Here is a 20,795-nt window from a genome sequence, read left to right on the forward strand (position 1 = left end):
AAAGGCTGAAGATGAAAAGAGGATGCCTTCTACAAATGGAGAATGAGCCTAAACACATGTCAAAATCCACAATAGATGACCTCAAAAGGTCTAAGCTGAAGGTTTTACAATGGCTCTCACGGTCCCTGAACTGAACATCACTCAAAATTTGTGGCTAGACCTCAAAATAGCAGAGGATGCAAGACAACCTGGAATCTCATAGAACTGGGAAAATTCTCCAAGGAAGAATTGGTGAAAATTCCTCAAACAATAATTGAAAGACTCTTGTCTGGCTACAAAAAGCATTTACAAGCTGTGATTCTTGCAAAAGGGGGCTCTACTAGGTACTAACCATGCAGGGTGTCCATACTTTTGTATCTGCCCATATGCTTTTTGTAATTTTTAAAATGTAAAAGATGAAAATACAGCTCTGGAAAAAATTAAGAGACCGAGACCACTTTCAAATGTTCAGTTTGTCTGATTTTTCTCTTTATAGATATATTTTTGAGTAAAATGTAAATTGTTCTTTTAGTCTACAAACTTCTGACAAGTCTCTGAATTTCCAAGCAATCAATTTTGTTTTATTTTTTCCTGAAAAGGAGAAATGATCAAAATAAAAAAGCCCAGTGTTTTCAGACCTCAAATAATGCAAAGAAAACAAGTTCATAATCATTTAGAAACAGCAATACTAGTGTTTTAACTCAGGAAGAGTTCAGAAATCAGTATTTTGTGGAATAACCATGATTTTTAATCACAGCTTTCATGTGTCTTGGCATGCTTGCCATCAGTCTTTCACACTGCTTCTGGCGCAAAAATTTAAGCAGTTCTTCTTTGTTTGATGGCTTGTGACTATCCATCATCCTCTTGATTACATTCCAGAGGTTTTCAATTGGGTTCAGGTGTGGAGAATGGGCTGCCCATGACAGGGTTTTGATGGGGTGGTCTCTTAATTTTTTCTGTATGTTTTTTGGCTAAAATACAAAGGAAATGTGACATCTTTAACTTTAGGCCTTTTAGAAATAATTTCATCTTCAACTTGAGTAACGGCTCACAATAACAGTCATCTTGACCAGGGGTACCCAAACTTTTATATATATATATATATATATATGTGTGTGTGTATATATATATATACCGTACACACAATGTTGTTAAATTAAAACTTACTGGAACATCCAAAAAATGCTTCCAGGTAGGTTAGTAATGTCCATATTTTGTAGGTTCCTACGCCGGAGCAGTGGTGGCTATGCCATTGGCAGGGGTACTAGTCCAGTATACAGGATGGAGCTCAGTTTTCTATGTCTATGGTAAGTTAATATTTTGAGATTTTTTTTATAATTAGAAAATACATTGTTTCATATCCTAGACAGAAAGTGTGAATTACTGTATATACTCGAGTATAAGCCGACCCGTGTATAAGCCGACCCCCCTAATTTTGCCACAAAAAAATGGGAAAACTTGTTGACTCGAGTATAAGCCTAGGGTGGAAAATGCAGCAGCACTGGTAAATTTCAAAAATAAAAATAGATACAAATAAAAGTAAAATTAATTGAGACATCAGTAGGATAAATGTTTTTGAATATCCATATTGAATCAGGAGCCCCATATAATGCTCCATACAGTTCATGATAGGCCCCATAAGATGCTCCATACAAAATACACCCCATATAATGCTGCACAAAGGTTAATAATGGTCCCATAAGATGCTCCCTAGAATAATATGCCCCATATGCTGCTCCATAAAGGATATGGCCCCATAAAATGCTCCATAGATTATGCCCCCATACGATGCTCCATAGATTATGCCCCCATATGCTGCCCCCATAAGATGATCCATAGATTATGCCCCCATATGCTGCTCCCATATGCTGCTCCATGGATTATGCCCCCATATGCTGCTCCATTTATTATGCCCCATATGCTGCCCACATAAGATGCTCCATACATTATACCCCATATGCTGCACCATAGATTATGCCCCCATATGCTGCTCCATAGATTATGCCCCCATATGCTGCTCCATATATTATGCCCCCATATGCTGCCCCATAAGAAGCTCCATATATTATGCCCCATATGCTGCTCCATATATATTATGCCCCCATATGCTGCTCCATAGATTATGCCCCCATATGCTGCTCCATATATTATGCCCCATATGCTGCCCCCATAAGATGCTCCATATATTATGCCCCCATATGCTGCTCCATATACAGTATTATGTCCCCATATGCTGCTTCATAGATTATGCCCCCATATGCTGCTCCATACTGTATATTATGCCCCATATGCTGCCCCCATAAGATGCTCCAGATATCATGGCCCATATGCTGCCCCCATATATTAGGCCTCCATAAGATGCTCCATATATCATGCCCCCATATGCTGCCCCCATAAGATGCTCTATACAATATGCCCCCATATGCTGTCGCTGCTGCAAATAAAAATAAAAAAATGACATACTCACCTTTCTGTCGCTGGGTGTCAGGTGCCGGGGGGGGACTTTCAGCCCCAAAAAATGGGCTGAAAATCTCGGCTTATGTTCGAGTATATACGGTAATAGATGAGGGTCTCTATTATACAGTAGGAAGTCCTTTAATACCTGAGCATGGGGAGCTACTACAAAGAGTGTCTCTCTCTTTATGGAGGGCTTGTCCTTGCATTACGTGGACTTCATATTAATCTAATGAGCATGACGTAATGCTTTATTTCTCCTGTGGTGGTGCTAGAGGAAAATGAGATACTTAGTACAAGGTTATCTTCATAGATCAGAACTAATTGTTGTTCGTTCAAGGGTCATCAGTTAAACTTTTTGACAAAAATGGGTTATCCAAAGACATACATAGCAATAATACCAAACAAGCATTTGACACTTAAGAAAAGGGCAAAAACAGTTACTTTACATATAGAAATACTTTTGAATATTTCTTTTTATTTTAGAAATATTTCTTAATGCATATTAATGTTCTTTTTCTATTTGTACATTATATACTGCTCAAAGAAATAAAGGGAACACAAACAGCCTGTTGCAAATGGAATAGTGCTCCCTTTATTTTTTTGAGCAGTATATTATACACACTTTTCCTGCAGGGAGCTTTGGGCTCATGTGGTATATGTTCTGGATTCTTGTGTCCTACGAAAGTCCGGCCCAGCATCCCACCATTTCAGAGGAAGAAAGAAAGTACATTGAAGAAAGCATCGGAGAATCTACAAGTTTCATGAACCCATTAATGGTGAATCCATAATTCTTATTCACTAATAGTAGAGGAAAGTTATAATTTATTGTATAGATCTATTTCCTTAATGCCCCCCCTCCCGTACACTTGAAAAGACTGTCAGCCGACAATAGTTCTGCCGGCATCATCTATCTCGCACAGTGCAACTAAACGCTTCAGTGTTCTCTATGGGAGTGACACTGCCAAGCATTTCTGGTGTTGGCTTATCTTTGGCAGAACAAAAGCATTGTCAGTAATCTCTATCGCCTGTTAGGGGCATACACATTAGACTGTTGGACAAACTCATTGATATTGGCTTATACTAATTCTGTTATGTCCTTTAAAGGGGTTCTCCACCACTAGGACAACTCATTCTTAAACTAAAAGTTCAGCCCTGATAAAATAATAAAGCCTATACTCCCCTCCCGTGCCGGCGTCGCTCCAGCGTTGTCAGCACACGCTCTCCCTGGGGCTGTGATGCAGTGGAATGGAATGTGATGCTCGGCACCCAATCAGCACTGGCATCACTGTCTCTGCCTAAACATGAAGAGGAAGCCAGTGCTGCACCTGATCCCGGACTTCCTCTTCATGTTTAGTTTGCCTGAAGCGAAGACAGTGACGCAAGCGCTGAATGGGTGCCGGACATCACGTGTCAGTCCATGACATCACAGCCCCGGGTTGAGTGCCGACACCACTGGAACGGAGCTTGCATGAGAGGTGAGTATAGGCTTTATTATTTTATCGAGGCTAAACATTTAGTTTAAGAAGGGGTTGTCCTAGTAATGGATAACCCCTTTAATGGGTTTGTGATGGGCTCCAATTTTCAGTGTCAGCTTCTCTTTCACTCTGCTCTGTTGACAGAGCCTGACTGCTGACTTCATGCTGTTTGCCAGCTGGCTCCCCGCTGCCTAACTGCGGAGAGCAGCTGGGAAGAAGAAGAGCTGCTCTGTTAAAGTGGAGCAGCTGAATTACCGGCAGGAGCAGTCAGTGACCAGTCTGAACTGGCTCCGGATACAATTGGCAGGTAGTTGCTAACTGGTTCAAAGTAAAAAACATAATGTAGTCCTAGATGATAAAAATGTGAGTTTATAAAATGGTCAAATGAGAGGAGGAATGGAACCAACATGAGCTGAGGTTAAAGGCCGGTTCTTCAGATACAGAAATATTTTTTTTACTAAATAATGACCCCGGTCCTATATGCTTGATTACAGAAATTTAAGACACCATGGCGCAAGTTCTTTACCTCGATGCCAGTGTATGCAATCATTGTCGCCAACTTTTGCCGTAGTTGGACATTCTATCTCCTGCTAATTAGCCAGCCAGCTTACTTTGAAGAAGTGTTTGGCTTTGAAATCAGTAAGGTACGTATATTCTGCGGCGGACAATGCATTATTGACTTGCTAAATCTAGCTGAGATCAATAGTCTGCCTAAATAAATAATTGTAGCATCACGAAAACCTTGGAGAGAACCATTAAAGCCATAAACACAGCCTAAAAGTCAGTTTAATGGGGTCATTTCAGGACGGGATTGAAACTTCTATCTACGGCTCATGTAATCTGATGAAAGAAGTAATCTAACCCTCTTGTGGTTTTTCATCATCTGGTGTTGGATTTTTTTTTAGCATAAACAGGATAATAATTGCAAAACCATAAAATCTCTTTACTCTTTGGCTGTAACATGTTTCTTTCCCAACTAGCCCTTTATTACCATGAGTGAATCCACCATTCATTTATCAGCTGCTTCCCCATACTGTATTATTATAGGGGCTGTCCACTTCTGGGGTTATTTTTTTATTTTTTTTTTTACTTACGGTAAATGCATTTATTTGAGATATTGAAATTGGGCACACTCAAGTCAGATGTGAAAAAAGGAAACAATTTTATTGATGTTTGGGAACATCCACTAATTGAACACTTGATGTTTCGGCCCCACAATTAGGTCTACCTCAGAAATTATCTTGGGCTCTTGCGGACCACAGAAAAAGGTCAGGTACACCTTCACTCTGTGCACGGTAGTGCGTATCCCCAGCGCCTTAATTGGTCATCTCAAACCTCCACTGCCCAGTATTCAAATAGTGCATGTACCCAAACATCAATGCAATTGTTTCCTTTTTTTGCATCTGACTTGGTTGTGCCAAATTTCAGTATCCTATTCGTGCACCCCTAATGATTGGAGTGTCGCGTAGCCTTTTAATTTCATGCATTTATTTGAACCTAAAAAAAATCATATTTGCAGTTTGGTGTCAAATTTTTGCACCAATTGACATGTTTTGAAGTTCAAAACTTCTTCATCATGACAAACCACTGTAGCTTCTCCTGATGGAGGAGTTTGGAACTTTCGAAATGCGTTGACTAATGAACCTCATTCTTGGATAGCGTTCTCGTCTATCTTCTTACCGGCCGTGCTAGAATTAACCCTTACATTCCAAATACAATGTATGGCCTTTGACTTTCAGGAACATAGGAAGATTTGGAGAGGGAGCGGATGCAGATGGTGCTTGGCAGCTCCCAATTTACTTCATGTTTTGCATAAATTTTTTTCTGCAGGTCGGACTTCTCTCTGCACTTCCACACTTGGTTATGACAATCATAGTGCCCATTGGAGGGCAGATTGCTGACTTCTTGCGTACCAAGAGAATAATGTCTACAACGAATGTCCGTAAGATGATGAATTGTGGAGGTATGTGAAAATCTGTGCTAAGATGGTGAAGATCTACAGTGACTAGATATGATAGAATCTTTTGTCATTCAAATTTGCCAGTTTTGTTGAGTTTCTCTTTAAAAAATGCAATTTGCAAGTACTGCAAAGCATCCAATGACTATGAAAAAGATGTGTGTAAAACTCTGAGGTCTCCTAGGGCTAAATCCAACCCTAAGTTCTTTAACACCAACACAGCCTTAATAATACCAAAGTGACCTCAACACATATGGCTACGGGTAAATGGATGGTAACTGTTATTCACTCCAGTCCTGGCACACACTATCAGTAATGTTTATTTAGTATTTTATGATTTTCTCTGTATCTGTATGTCTAATCTCTAAGCTGTGATGTCCTCTCACTATCCAGATTCACCATATAATGGCTGCTGCATTCTCTAATCTGCTCTGGCATATGAAGCTTCTCTAGATGATGTAGTCTTCTACAACGTGTAAAATGGCTTCAAGCATTTTAGGAGATTTGTGCAAAAGTGAATTGCAAATTGTTCAAATTTGCCAGGTTCAGTGAATTCCTTTAAAATTGGTGCAAATTCAATTTCCATTTAATTGATTCACTCATCTCTAACTAGTAACCAGTATCATAGTAAGGGTAAAGTCAGGCCCGACAAGTTTCCTCCCTTTTTTGGTCATAGTAAGAGTAAAGTCAGTCCTGACACTTTTCCCCCCTTTTTGGTCAATCAGGAGTTCATCAGGGTAACTCTCAGTGAGGAAAAGAGAAGGCACCTGCCTGTGTCTATTCTACTCACGCCCTGGAGAATCGCTGTGATCATTGCAGCACTGCTCCTTTTCTTTTTCCCCACTTAGAAATACCCCTGATGAACCTATGGATGACAATAAGAGGGGTGAAATGCGTTGGAACTATCCTGCAAAGAAACAATTGTATATGCTAAGTTCTGTCTAATTACAGGCCACTCTGGCTCAGTATGGACTTTCTTTCTTGTAAGTATGTCATTCATGTATGATCTACTGATGTTCACTATCTAAGACATACTTATCTACTAGGAAGATACTGCAATGATAGAAGCCGAATATTATCTAATGATTGGCTGCCTAGGCTCCACAAGGGGCTTGCTATGTATTTGGTTGTCTTCCACATGTATTTTATTGGTGTCTAGCAGTTAGAAAAACATATTTTTTTAAATTTGGGTTTCACATGGTCTTATTGTGCTTATTGAGATCTGTCAGTCTTACTTATGGATATTTACTGTATGAGTATCTCTTTTTTAAGGTATCCCTCTGCATCAACCTGCATCAACAACCTCAGTTCACTTTAGTACAAACCTAATGGTTAGATATTGGTCTATACATCGCCTTGGTGGTCCTTTGTTAGTCTGTCTGTAAGGACTCTTTTCACTCCCTGGATGAGTTATCCAGACACGTGGGACATCGCGGCTGGCCACCAGGCTAGTTTTTGGCTTTATGTAGGGTTAAATAGGGACTTTCTTCAATGAGTAGGAGCACCACATCGAATGGGTGCCAACCTCTGCGATTAGGAAAAGAACTTTGTAGGGCGAATTCAGTCCTTAAATCTCTCTCCTCCCTATGTTTTATTTTAATCTGAGTGATATATTTGTACTTTTGCATCTGTGTGTTGCTTGTACCTAATTTTAATTTAACACTTAATAAAGATAAGTTTCTAGGTTTTGTTTTTGGTTGTATATTTATAAGGGCCTGGCGTGTATATACTCTATCAGCTATTCTACAAGATTGGATAGTTATCACGCAACCGAGCATCCAAAGGTGGCTCTGCTGGTCTCTTGTATAACTGGAATTTGACATTCAGCCCCTTTTGCCGATATATAGAGATCAATGTACAATTAAAGGGAGTCTGCCACCCTAAATTCACACTTCAAACTCAACCCATAGCTTTGTATTAGATGGAATAACAATAACAATCAGTATTTTCATTTTTAAATCTGATCCTCCATTGCCCCCCAAAATAACTGTAATCTAATATGCAAATGAGAACACTCAGTGCACCCGTGATGGGGATAAAAGCCTTGGTTCACCTTTCCACCCTCTTATATAGAATGTGACCACTCCTATGTTGATTGACATTTCTAGCTTTCCCAGAGCCAGCACTATCTCAAGAATAACCTCAGTTATGTGATCACTGTCCCTGTGCAGGAGCAAGAAGACAAATTACTCTCTCTTCGCTGTTCCTACACAGCTATACCCGAGCAATAAGAGCGTCAAGGAGACAATGATGTATGCGCTTACTCCTCCAATGAACTGTTAGCAGGGGAGTCGAGTGATGTCATCAGCGAGGAGAGAATGATTTGTATCCCAGCTCATGTACTAAAGTGATAGCAAGGGAGTTAAGCGATGTCAGCAGCGAGGAGAGAGTGAATTCTATGCTCGCTCATGCACTAAGGTGATAGCAGAAGAGTTGAGCAATGTCAGCAGAGAGATGAGAGTGATGTGTCTTCTTGCTCTTGCACAGGGACAGTGATCACATAATGGAGGTTTCTCTTCAACCTGCTTTGACTCTGGGAAAGCCAACGTTGGCAATCATCATAGGAGTGGCAATCTAAATAAGTGGGTGTAACAGTGCATTAAGGCACGTAGCCATGCCAAGGGTGTACTGACTATCCTCACTTTTATATTAAATAAAGATAGTTTTGGGGCAAAGGTCAACAGTTTTAAAAACTGTAAGAATTTTTTTTACTGTTGCTCCATCTCCTACAAGGCAATGTGGTTAGTTTGCCATGCAAATTTAAGGTGGCTGATTCCCTTTAAGTCTATGAAAGAAAGTAATTTTAGATATGTTTTATCTGGTAAATCGATGAGCTTGGTAGGGCAATACATATTAATTGCACAGCATTGATATCTCTTTGTATTTTCCATAGGCTTTGGCATGGAAGCTACTCTGCTCCTAGTTGTAGGCTATTCACACACCCGTGGAGTAGCTATTTCCTTCCTTGTTCTGGCAGTAGGATTCAGTGGCTTTGCTATATCAGGTGGGTCATGGAGTTACGTCATTAGCTATACATTAGTCTATAACAAAACCAAAGAAATGAGCCATAGCACAAGTTGGTTTACATGCGACATATGAGAGCATGTTCAAACTGTGGCCATTTCACAGACAAAACCTACGATAGAAACAAAATGAGCATATACCCTGTAGTAAGTAAGTAAATAGTAATAGTTCATGTAAATAACATAGGGTACTTAGAAAACACTGTTTTTGATCTGAAAAACGTAAAAGTCTTGCATTACTTACAGCAGGGTTTATGCTCATTTTGTTTCTATATTAGGTTTTATTGGTCGATAGCAGTATAATAAAGGGCATCATTACATTTTGTCTGGCAAATGTCGATTAATTTGTTAAGAAAATATGTATATGGCATGAATAAGGGACCAACTAATCAGTGTAACCTAGCTAAGGGGCCCCATACACAATAGGTATCTGGTGGCTTTACGATGGTTCTGCTGACTCTCCTGACTCCTCCATACACTCTGCCAAGGGCTATCGTGTTCTCTACAAGAAAGTCACTGTCGGACTTTCGTGGCTGAGGCTTATCTCTTAGAGAGCAAAAGGGTCAGCTGTCCGAAATAGGAAAATTTCAGTCTATATATCCACCAACGTCATCTATTGGGAGAGAGTTGGGAGGCCCCTGTAGACATTAGACTGTTGGCCATGTCCAACTATGAGAAGAAGACAAACCTAAAGGTCCTAACATGATATAGACATATCACTGGATGACATCATTAAGAGATTCCTTTCGAATCATATTCTTCAACCCAACTGTTCAAGTCAATAATAGGGAATTCCTAAAACCTTCTAAAGCAGTGTAACCAGATTGTACACCCCCGTAGAGGCCATCTAGATATTGTAGCTTGCAGTATATTTATTTTCTGGAGCCTCTGCACGAATATCCAAAAGGAAATATACAATCAAGAGACAACAACTGGAAAACACAGTAGAGTAACAAGACAGACAATCAGTGAGAATAAAAAAACCTGAGCAAAATGTGACTCATGATACTCGCCCTTTTACCCAATGTCTTAGGTTTTAATGTAAATCACTTGGACATTGCACCTCGATACGCCAGTATTCTCATGGGTATTTCCAATGGTGTGGGAACCCTCTCTGGAATGGTTTGTCCCTTGATTGTAGGAGCCATGACAAAGCACAAGGTATGGAAATAAGAAATTCATACATTTTTAATTACACTCTCTTAACTATGAATAATGGATAGAGTCTGAGGCTGTGTGCCACCAGAGAAAAGATTTATTGACATCCCCATATAAGATGTATCTAAATGCACACATACTGCTTATAAAGTGGAATGTAAAATTTTAGGCCCCACTGGTCAAAACGACTGTTATTGTTAACAGTTAAGCAAATAAAATAATACATGATCTCTAAAAGGCCAAAAGTTAAAGATGACACTTTTACTTTGCATTTTAGGCAAACAAGAAAATAATTGTCATTTTTCACATTTTAAAAATTACAGAAAGGATAATGGGCCAATGCTAAATTTTGGGCATCTTTTGAGATTTGTGTGCTCAAATAACTTTGACCAAGGTTTCAGACCTTAATTAGCCTGTTAGGGTTATGCCTTGTTCACTATCATCATTAGGAAAGGCCAGGTGATGCAAATTTCCCGGTTTTATAAAAACCTAGCCTCCGCTAACCTTGTGCCAAAAAACAGCAGCCATGTGATCTTCTAAGCAGCTGCCTAGCACTCTGAAAATGAAAATGGTGGAGGCCCACAAAGCAGGAGAAGGCTCTAAGAAGATAGCAGTGGAGGTCAAGGTAAGGTCTGGAAGACCAAGCAAAATGTCAGTGACAGCGGCTCATAGGATTGCTAGAGAGGCAAATCAGAACCCCTACTTGACTGAAAAAGACATTCAGAAAGATTTAGGAGACTCTGGAGTTGCAATCACTAGAGGCAGCAACAGCAGGTAGCGTAGTCAGGATAGCCAAGAAGTCGGTACACAGGAGCAGCAATGTAGTTTAAAGGAGCAGCACGTAGCATAGTCAGGAATAGCCAAGGAGTCAGTACACAGGAGCAGCAATGTAATCTTAGAATGAAAGAGCAGGTGAAAGGAAGCTTGACTAAAAGCTGGTAGCTAAATAATCTTGCAAGGAAGAGAGTGCTATGCTAGGTTTAAATAGGGTGTTCAATCAGGATGGAGACAATCCGAACTCAGGGTGGAGAGGAGACAATCAGAAACTACACAGGTACAAGGATCTGGGTTAGCATGGAACTGTCCAGCGAGCTGAATAGCTCAGAGGGAAGCACTGCTGCCTGGTGCACAAGAACTGATGGGTTCAAATCCTGATAGGTGCATTGCTCTATTGTTGAGAGACGCCTGCACAAGCATGGCCTTACGGAAGAGTCGTCAGCAGAAATCCTCTCCTGCGTCCTCACCATAAAATTCAGAGTCAGAAGTATGCAAAATAACATCTAAACAAGCCTGATGCATTTTGGAAACAAGTCCTGTTGACCGATGAGTTTAAAATAGAACTCTTTGACCACAGTGATCAAAGTTATGTATGGGGGAAAAAAGAGCACAGAATTCCAGGAAAAGAACATCTCGACAACCATTATGCATGGTGGTGGATCAATCATGCTTGAGGTTGTGTTGCAGACAATGGCATGGGGAACATTTCACTTGGAGAGGGAAGAGTGAATTCAATGAAATTTCAACAAATTCTTGATGCAAACATAACACCATCTGTAGAAGCTGAAGGTGATAAGAGGATGGCTTATACAAATGGATAATGAATGATCCTAAACGCACATCAAAATCCACAACAGACTACCTCAATCTGAAGGTTTTACAATTGCCCTCACAATTCCTTCATCTGTTCATTGAAAATCTGTGTCTAGACCTCAGAATAGCAGAGAATGCAAGACGACCCAGGAATCTCACAGAACTGGTAGAATTTTCTGAGGAAGAACGGATGAAAATCCCTCAAACAGGAACTGAAAGACTCTTCTCTGGCTACAAAAATCGATGTGATACTTGCAAAAGGGGGTGCTACTAGGTACTAACCAAGCAGGGATCCCAAAATTTTGCATCCATTTTCCTTTTTGTAATTTTTAAAATGTAATAAATGACAATATATACACTCACTGGCCACTTTATTAGGTACACCTGTCCAACTGTGTGTTAAGACTTAATTTCTAATCAGCCAATCACATGGCGGCAACTCAGTGCATTTAGGCATGTAGACATGGTCAAGACAATCTCCTGCAGTTCAAACCGAGCATCAGTATGGGGAAGAAAGGTGATTTGAGTGCCTTTGAACGTGGCATGATTGTTCGTGCCAGAAGGGCTGGTCTGAGTATTTCAGAAACTGCTGATCTACTGGGCTTTTCACGCACAACCATCTCTAGGGTTTACAGAGAATGGTCCGAAAAAGAAAAAAAATCCAGTGAGCGGCAGTTCTGTGGCCGGAAATGCCTTGTTGATGCCAGAGGTCAGAGGAGAATGGGCATACTGGTTCGAGCTGATAGAAAGGCAACAGTGACTCAAATTGCCACCCGTTACAACCAAGGTAGGCAGAAGAGCATCTCTGAACGCACAGTGCGTCGAACTTTGAGGCAGATGGGCTACAGCAGCAGAAGACCACACTGGGTACCACTCCTCTCAGCTAAGAACAGGCATCTGATGGCTACTTTCAGCAGGATAATGCGCCATGTCATAAAGCTCGAATCATCTCAGATTGGTTTCTTGAACATGACAATGAGTTCACTGTACTCAAATGGCCTCCTCAGTCACCAGATCTCAATCCAATAGAGCATCTTTGGGATGTGGTGGAACGGGAGATTCGCATCAGGGATGTGCAGCCGACAAATCTGCGCCAACTGTGTGATGCCATCATGTCAATATGGTCCAAAATCTCTGAGGAATGCTTCCAGCACCTTGTTGAATCTCTGCCACGAAGAATTGAGGCAGTTCTGAAGGCAAAAGGGGGTCCAACCCGTTACTAGCATGGTGTACCTAATAAAGTGGCCAGTGAGTGTATATACTAGCTATGAACCCGTTCTACGCCCGGGTGGTGAGCATTTTTATTGGTATATGGTCTCCTATCCTGCTGTGTGCTGCCACCCTCCTATCCTGTCATGCATTGCACCCCTCATTCCTATCCTTGTATGCATGGTACCGCCCCCCAATCCTGGTATGCATGGCACCCCATTCTTCATCCTGGAATGCATGGTCCCCTCACCCCAATCCTGGTATGCATGGTACTCACTCATCCCTATCCTGGTATGCATGGTCCCCTCACCCCCTATCCTGGTATGCATGGTACACCTCATCCCCCAATCCTAGTATGCATGGTTCTCTCACCCCCAATCCTGGTATGCATGGTACTCCCTCATCCCTATCCTGGTATGCATGGTACCCCTCATCCCCCAATCCTGGTATGCATGGTCCTCTCACCCCCCTATCCTGGTATGCATGGTCCCCTCACCCCTTATCCTGGTATGCATGGTACCCCTCATCCCCCAATCCTGGTATGCATGGTACTCCCTCATCCCAATCCTGGTATGTATGGTCCCCTCACCCCCTATCCTGGTATGCATGGTACCCCTCATCCCCCAATCCTGGTATGCATGGTACCCCTCATCCGCCAATCCTGGTATGCATGGTACCCCTCATCCCCCAATCCTGGTATGCATGGTCCCCCTCATCCCCCAATCCTGGTATGCATGGTACCCCTCATCCCCCAATCCTGATATGCATGGTCCTCTCACCCCCCTATCCTGGTATGCATGGTCCCCTCACCCCCTATCCTGGTATGCATGGTACCCCTCATCCCCCAATCCTGGTATGCATGGTACCCCTCATCCACCAATCCTGGTATGCATGGTACCCCTCATCCCCCAATCCGGGTATGCATGGTCCTCTCACCCCTCTATCCTGGTATGCATGGTCTCCGCACCCCCTATCCTGGTTTGCATGGTACCCCTCATCCCCCAATCCTGGTATACATGGTACCCCTCATCCACCAATCCTGGTATGCATGGTACCCTTCATCCCCCAATCCTGGTATGCATGGTCCCTCACCCCCCTAACATGGTATGCATTGTACCCCGCATCCCCCAATCCTGGTATGCATGGTACCCCTCATCCCCCAATCCTGGTATGCATGGTACCCCTCATCCCCCAATCCTGGTATGCATGGTCTCCTCACCCCCCCCATCCTGGTATGCATGGTACCCCTCACCCTCCAATCCTGGTATGCATGGCCCCCTCACCCTACAATCCTGGTATGCATGGTTTCCTCACCCCCCTATCCTGGTATGCATGGTCCTCTCACCCCCCTATCCTGGTATGCATGGTACCCCTCATCCCCCAATCCTGGTATGCACTGTCCCCCTCATCCCCCAATCCTGGTATGCATGGTCTCCTCACCCCCCCATCCTGGTATGCATGGTACCCCTCACCCTCCAATCCTGGTATGCATGGCCTCCTCACCCTACAATCCTGGTATGCATGGTCTCCTCACCCCCCTATCCTGGTATGCATGGTACCCCTCATCCTCCAATCCTGGTATGCATGGTCCCCTCACCCCCCTATCCTGGTATGCATGGTACCCCTCATCCCCCAATCCTGGTATGCATGGTCCTCTCACCCCCCCATCCTGGTATGCATGGTACCCCTCATCCCCCAATCCTGGTATGCACTGTCCCCCTCATCCCCCAATCCTGGTATGCATGGTCTCCTCACCCCCCCATCCTGGTATGCATGGTACCCCTCATCCCCCAATCCTGGTATGCATGGTCCTCTCACCCCCCCATCCTGGTATTCATGGTACTCCTCATCCCCCAATCCTGGTATGCACTGTCCCCCTCATCCCCCAATCCTGGTATGCATGGTCTCCTCACCCCCCCATCCTGGTATGCATTGTACCCCGCATCCCCCAATCCTGGTATGCATGGTACCCCTCATCCCCCAATCCTGGTATGCATGGTACCCCTCATCCCCTAATCCTGGTATGCATGGTCCTCTCACCCCCCCTATCCTGGTATGCATGGTACCCCTCATCCCCCAATCCTGGTATGCACTGTCCCCCTCATCCCCCAATCCTGGTATGCATGGTCTCCTCACCCCCCCCTTCCTGGTATGCATGGTACCCCTCACCCTCCAATCCTGGTATGCATGGCCCCCTCACCCTACAATCCTGGTATGCATGGTCTCCTCACCCCCCTATCCTGGTATGCATGGTACCCCTCATCCGCCAATCCTGGTATGCATGGTCCCCTCACCCCCCCTATCCTGGTATGTATGGTCCCCTCACCCCCTATCCTGGTATGCATGGTACCCCTCATCCCCCAATCCTGGTATTCATGGTCCTCTCACCCCACCTATCCTGGTATGCATGGTACCCCTCATCCCCCAATCCTGGTATGCACTGTCCCCCTCATCCCCCAATCCTAGTATGCATGGTCTCCTCACCCCCCCATCCTGGTATGCATTGTACCCCGCATCCCCCAATCCTGGTATGCATGGTACCCCTCATCCCCCAATCCTGGTATGCATGGTACCCCTCATCCCCTAATCCTGGTATGCATGGTCCTCTCACCCCCCCTATCCTGGTATGCATGGTACCCCTCATCCCCCAATCCTGGTATGCACTGTCCCCCTCATCCCCCAATCCTGGTATGCATGGTCTCCTCACCCCCCCAGCCTGGTATGCATGGAACCCCTCACCCTCCAATCCTGGTATGCATGGCCCCCTCACCCCCTATCCTGGTATGTATGGTCCCCTCACCCCCTATCCTGGAATGCATGGTGCCCCTCATCCCCCAATCCTGGTATGCCTGGTACCCCTCATCCCCCAATCCTGGTATGCACGGTCCCCCTCATCCCCCAATCCTGGTATGCATGGTACCCCTCATCCCCTAATACTGGTATGCATGGTCCCCTCACCCCCGCTATCCTGGTATGCATGGTACCCCTCACCCCCCAATCCTGGTATGAATGGTCTCCTCACCCCCCTATCCTGGTATGCATGGTCCCCTCACCCCCGCTATCCTGGTATGCATGGTACCCCTCACCCCCCAATCCTGGTATGAATGGTCTCCTCACCCTCCAATCCTGGTATGCATGGCCCCCCCATCCTCCAATCCTGGTATGCATGGTCCTCTCACCCCCCTATCCTGGTATGCATGGCCCCCTCACCCTCCAATCCTGGTATGCATGGCCCCCTCACCCCCTAATCCTTGTATGCATGGTCTTCTCACCCCCCCCAATCCTGGTATGCATGGTACCACTCATCCCCCAATCCTGGCATGCGTGGCCCCCTCACCCCTTATCCTGGTATGCATGGTACCCTCACTCCTATTAAAAGTACACAAATAAAAAAAAACATTTATACTCACCCTTCTTTCCTGTGCTCCAGCGCTGTTCTGCTGGAGCCCGAGGCAGGAGTGCGGCCGGAATCGCGTATGCCCATAGCGCTGTCCGGCGCCATATTGCTGAAGACACACTGCAAGTGTATCTTCAGTAAAATGGCGCCAGATCGTGCTATGCGCGTGCGCATTTCTGGCCCGGCGCCATATTGCTGAAGACACACTGCAAGTGTGTCTTCAGTAAAATGGCGCCGGATTGCGCCTGCGCAGTGCGATTCCGGCCGCACTCCAGCCCCGGTCTCCGGGCGAAGAGAAGCGCCGCGGCAACGCTCCTCCAGGTCAGGTAAGTATGGCGTTGGAGATGGCGGTATGCAGTGTGTATGGTACTGCCATCTCCGGCGCCATACACACTCCTCACCACTGGCTGCCTCATTCTGTCTGGAGCCAGACTGCGCAGGCGCGTCGCGCTTGTGCAGTCTATAAAGGCTTCGGACAGAGTGACGCTTACAGCGTTATATTATAGATTTTTTTGTTGTTGCCGGAAATACAAAGGGAATGTGTCATCTGTAACTTTAGGCCTTTTAAAGATCATTTAATATTCAACTTGCTTAACTGTTCACAATAACAGTAACTTTAACTAGGGATACCCAACATTTTACATGCCACTTTATGTATAACTATTGCAAGTGCTAATAATGGGTTTTCTTGAAAACCCATCAAGGATTACGGCTACAATTTGGATAAGCAAATATATAATACTGTATGGTATGAGTGATACACACATACATGCACACATTACACACTCATGCATACAGCGTGTGAAATAAGTATTGAACATATCAGCAATTTTCTAAGCAAATATATTTCTAAAGGAGCTATTGACATGAGATTCTCACCAGATGTCGGTAACAACTCAACCAATCCACACAGGCAAAGAAATTAAACCATAGATGTCCATAAATTAAGTTATGTGTAATTATGAGAAATGCATACAGGAAGAAAAATTCCACTGCACTCTCAAAAGTTTGTACTTTGCAAGGATATTTTATTAGTTAGCATGTATACATAAGGTAAATCAGGTGGGGTACATAACATTGTTTATATATGGAGATATATTTTATGTTTTGTCCACAATTTTTTTATATTTTGTATTATGTTCTACTATGTTGTATTTTTATTTTAGTTATTCTGTGACTTTGACAAAGACCCGAGCGAGACGGGTCAAAACATTCTTTATTTTGTGGCTTATGTTTCCCATCTTATTCACCTTATGTGTATATGCTAACCAATAAAATCACCTTGCATAGTATAAACAATTTGAGAGTGCAGTGGATTTTCCTTTTTGTATGCACTGGGACCTCAACCCACCACTCCTGCACCTCTCCTTTAAATTTTGAGTGCAGACCATTTTTTTTACATTTAATAATGAGAAATGACACAGGGAAAAAGTATTGAACATAGAAAGAAAGAGAAGTGCAAAAATCCATGGGAAGTCATGACGCCACCTGAAATCTATCAGTGATTAGAAAGCTATCCTGCTACTTAAGGAAAAATTATATCAGCTGGTTCAACTGATGACGTATAAAAAAGTGTCTCATTACCAAGGTGCCACACAAAAACATCTCATGAAGGGTAAAACCAGTGATCTGGCTTAAGGGACCCGTTACACTAAACGACGCACCAGCGATCCCGACAACGATACGACCTGGTCAGGATCGCTGGTGCGTCGCTACATGATCGCTGGTGAGCTGTCAAACAGGCAGATCTCACCAGCAATCAGGACAAGCGAGGACGCTGTTATCCAAGGTACACAGCGGGTAACTAAGCACCGTGCGCTTAGTTACCCGCTGTGTACCTTGGATACCAGCGTGTCTTCGTGCTGGGAGCTGGTATCCAGGGTAAACAGTGGGTAACTAAGCGCGCGTGGCGCTTAGTTACCTGCTGTTTACCTTAGATACCAGCTCCCAGCGCCTGCTTACAGCGCTGGGAGCTCGCTGATTGTTGGTCTCCCGCTGCCACATGCAGCGATGCATGCTGGCCAGCGGGAAATCAACGATCAAATAATGGCCCAGGACATTACTGCACGATCAGTGATACCCGGTGGGGGGGGGCAGTCGCTGATGCGTGCCACACATTGCGAGATCGCTGGCGAGATCGCTATTGTGTCACAAAATCGGTGACTCATCAGCGATCTCGCTAGTGATCTCGCCTAGTGTGAAGTACCACTTAGACCTTTGCAACCTTATTGTTGCAAAACATACTGATGGCATTTGTTGCAGAAGAATTTCTAAACTACTGAAGGTTCTAGTGAACGCTGTTGGGGTCATAATCCATTAGAACATCATTTCACTATAAACCGACCAGGTGCTCCCTGCAAGCTTTCAATAAGAAGAGTGAAAAGAATGATCAGAAGAGTTGTCCAAATGCCAAGGACAACCTGAGGAGGGCTACAGAAAGACCTGGAACCAGCAGGTACAATTATTTAAAAGAAAACAATAAGTAATGCACTGAAACTGTATAGTCTGTATGCACGCTCAGCAAGACTCTATTGCTGAACAAAAAGCATGTTCAAGTGCATTTAAAGTTTGCTTTATAATATTGAGACAAGCTTGTGAAATGCTGGAAGGATATAGTCTGGTCAGATGAGATCATAATTGAACTCTTTGGATACCATAATACACACCATGTTTGGAGGCCAAAAGGCACTGCATATGGCCCCGAAGACACAATACCAACATTGAAGTTATGTAGAAAATAGAATAGAAAACTTATGGAAGCAACTTAAGGCTCTTACACATGTCAGTGTGCCCGGTATGTGTGGTGACAGTCTTCACATGTACCAGAGACACTTACACATGTCAGTGTGTTTCCATGGACTTTGTGTCAGTGGGCAAAACTTGCTGACATATCCGCTTTGTATCAGCAACACAGCCCGCAAAATGTCCCGCACACGTGTACACTAATGACACATGAATGACATCTGTGTGTCATCAGTGTGACATGAACTGGTGCCTGGGAAGCAGCGGTACTGTCCATGCTGTTCCTCGGCGACGGGTACTGAAGACAGCGCGCATCATTGTCCCCTGCTCTGCCTGCTATCAGCGCGAACAGGGAACAATGTTGAGAGTTGTATTTTCTAAGGGTAAAATTAAGAATAAAATACAAAATCACATTATACTCACCTTAATGCCTAATCCTCTGAAAGTATTGTCTTCTGTAAGCAAACAAAAATAAAAAACAACAATATCCCTCACCTGTCCGAAGTTGAAATGTTATCTCTGTTCACAGGTGTCGGCACAAAGGTATTCAGCGGGCACCTGCGCTGTAAATAAATTATTTTATTTTTTAAATAAATAATTTTTTTTTTTAAATGACGTGGGTTTCCCTGTATTTTTTATAGCCAGCCAGGCAAAACTGACAGCTGCGGGGGGTCCCCACGCTGTTTTTTTCTTTAAATTATTCAAATAAATCATTTAAAAAAAACAATGTGGGGTCCCTCCCTTTTCTGACAACCAGTCAAGCTAATGCAGACAGCTGCAGGCTGGTGTTCTCAAGCTAGTAAGAGACCATACATAAAAATAGCAACCCGCAACCGCCCCAGAAAACGCGCATCTATAAGATGCACCAATTCTCGTGCTTTGCCTGGCTTTTCTCACTTGCCCTGAGGCAGTGGCAAGTGGGGTTCATATTTGTGGGGTTGATGTCACCTTTATATTGTCAGATGACATCAAGCCCATCCATTACTAATCCTATAGTTATAGTGTAAATAAATACACAGTATAAAGTCCTTCATTTGAAATAAAAACAAAACACACTTTTACTTTTTATTTAAAAATGACAAGCACAGTTATGCTCACCTAATGCCCATTCCATTGAAGACCTCTTCTTCTGTAAAAAAATCAGAAAATAAAATACTCACCTAACGCCCGTTCCATTGAATCCCTCGTCTCCAGTAATATACCAAAAACAAAAAATGACCATATTCCTCACCTGTCCGACATTCTGTCCCACGCTGTAATCCATGTCTGCAATAAATAGTTTCAACATGGACGGAGCCAAGATTCGACTGTACAGGCTACAAACCTCTGGAGAGCTAGCTGCTGCATGCAGAGCATCAGTGAATACTGATGACCTCATTGAGGTTACCACAAGTCACTGAGGCTGTGTTCCCAGCCGGGCCGATGAACTGTGGTGACCCCAATGAGATCACCGCTAGCAGCATAAGAATAAGTCTTGTGGTGCAGCTCTGAGCTCAGTGAGAAATTCTCACGATGAACTGCAGTGAACTCACTGAGCTCAGCACTGCACTGTGAGACTTTTTCTAACGGTGCTAGTAGTGATGTCATTGAGGTCACCATAGATCACCTTGAGGTCCGCTCTTGCTGCATCGAGTCATTCTCCCCAGCTCTTCAGCATGAGCAATTGCCTCTGGCAACCACTCATGCTAATGAGCAAATGTCGCACAGAATGATTACGGTGTGGGACACTATGTATTCTTTCAACTACGGACAGGTGAGTATAAAGTGATTTTTTATTTTATTCTTAATTTTACTCATGAATGCAACTC

General features: G+C 43.7%; 1 protein-coding gene across 1 annotated transcript in view; it reads left to right on the top strand.

Annotated features, from left to right (window-relative positions):
• SLC17A7 (solute carrier family 17 member 7) overlaps window positions 1–20,795 on the top strand; it is a 185,944-nt gene that overhangs the window by 161,311 nt on the left and 3,838 nt on the right. Inside the window, exons 6-11 of the mRNA XM_073571000.1 lie at window positions 1,200–1,286; window positions 3,070–3,212; window positions 4,406–4,555; window positions 5,742–5,874; window positions 8,762–8,872; window positions 9,925–10,052. Coding sequence (XP_073427101.1) covers window positions 1,200–1,286; window positions 3,070–3,212; window positions 4,406–4,555; window positions 5,742–5,874; window positions 8,762–8,872; window positions 9,925–10,052 — 752 coding nt within the window. The remainder of the gene's footprint in view (window positions 1–1,199; window positions 1,287–3,069; window positions 3,213–4,405; window positions 4,556–5,741; window positions 5,875–8,761; window positions 8,873–9,924; window positions 10,053–20,795) is intronic.

Source organism: Dendrobates tinctorius, unplaced genomic scaffold (genome assembly GCF_039654945.1).
Source record: "Dendrobates tinctorius isolate UK_male_01 unplaced genomic scaffold, ASM3965494v1 ptg000028l, whole genome shotgun sequence".
NCBI classification, from domain to species: domain Eukaryota; kingdom Metazoa; phylum Chordata; class Amphibia; order Anura; family Dendrobatidae; genus Dendrobates; species Dendrobates tinctorius.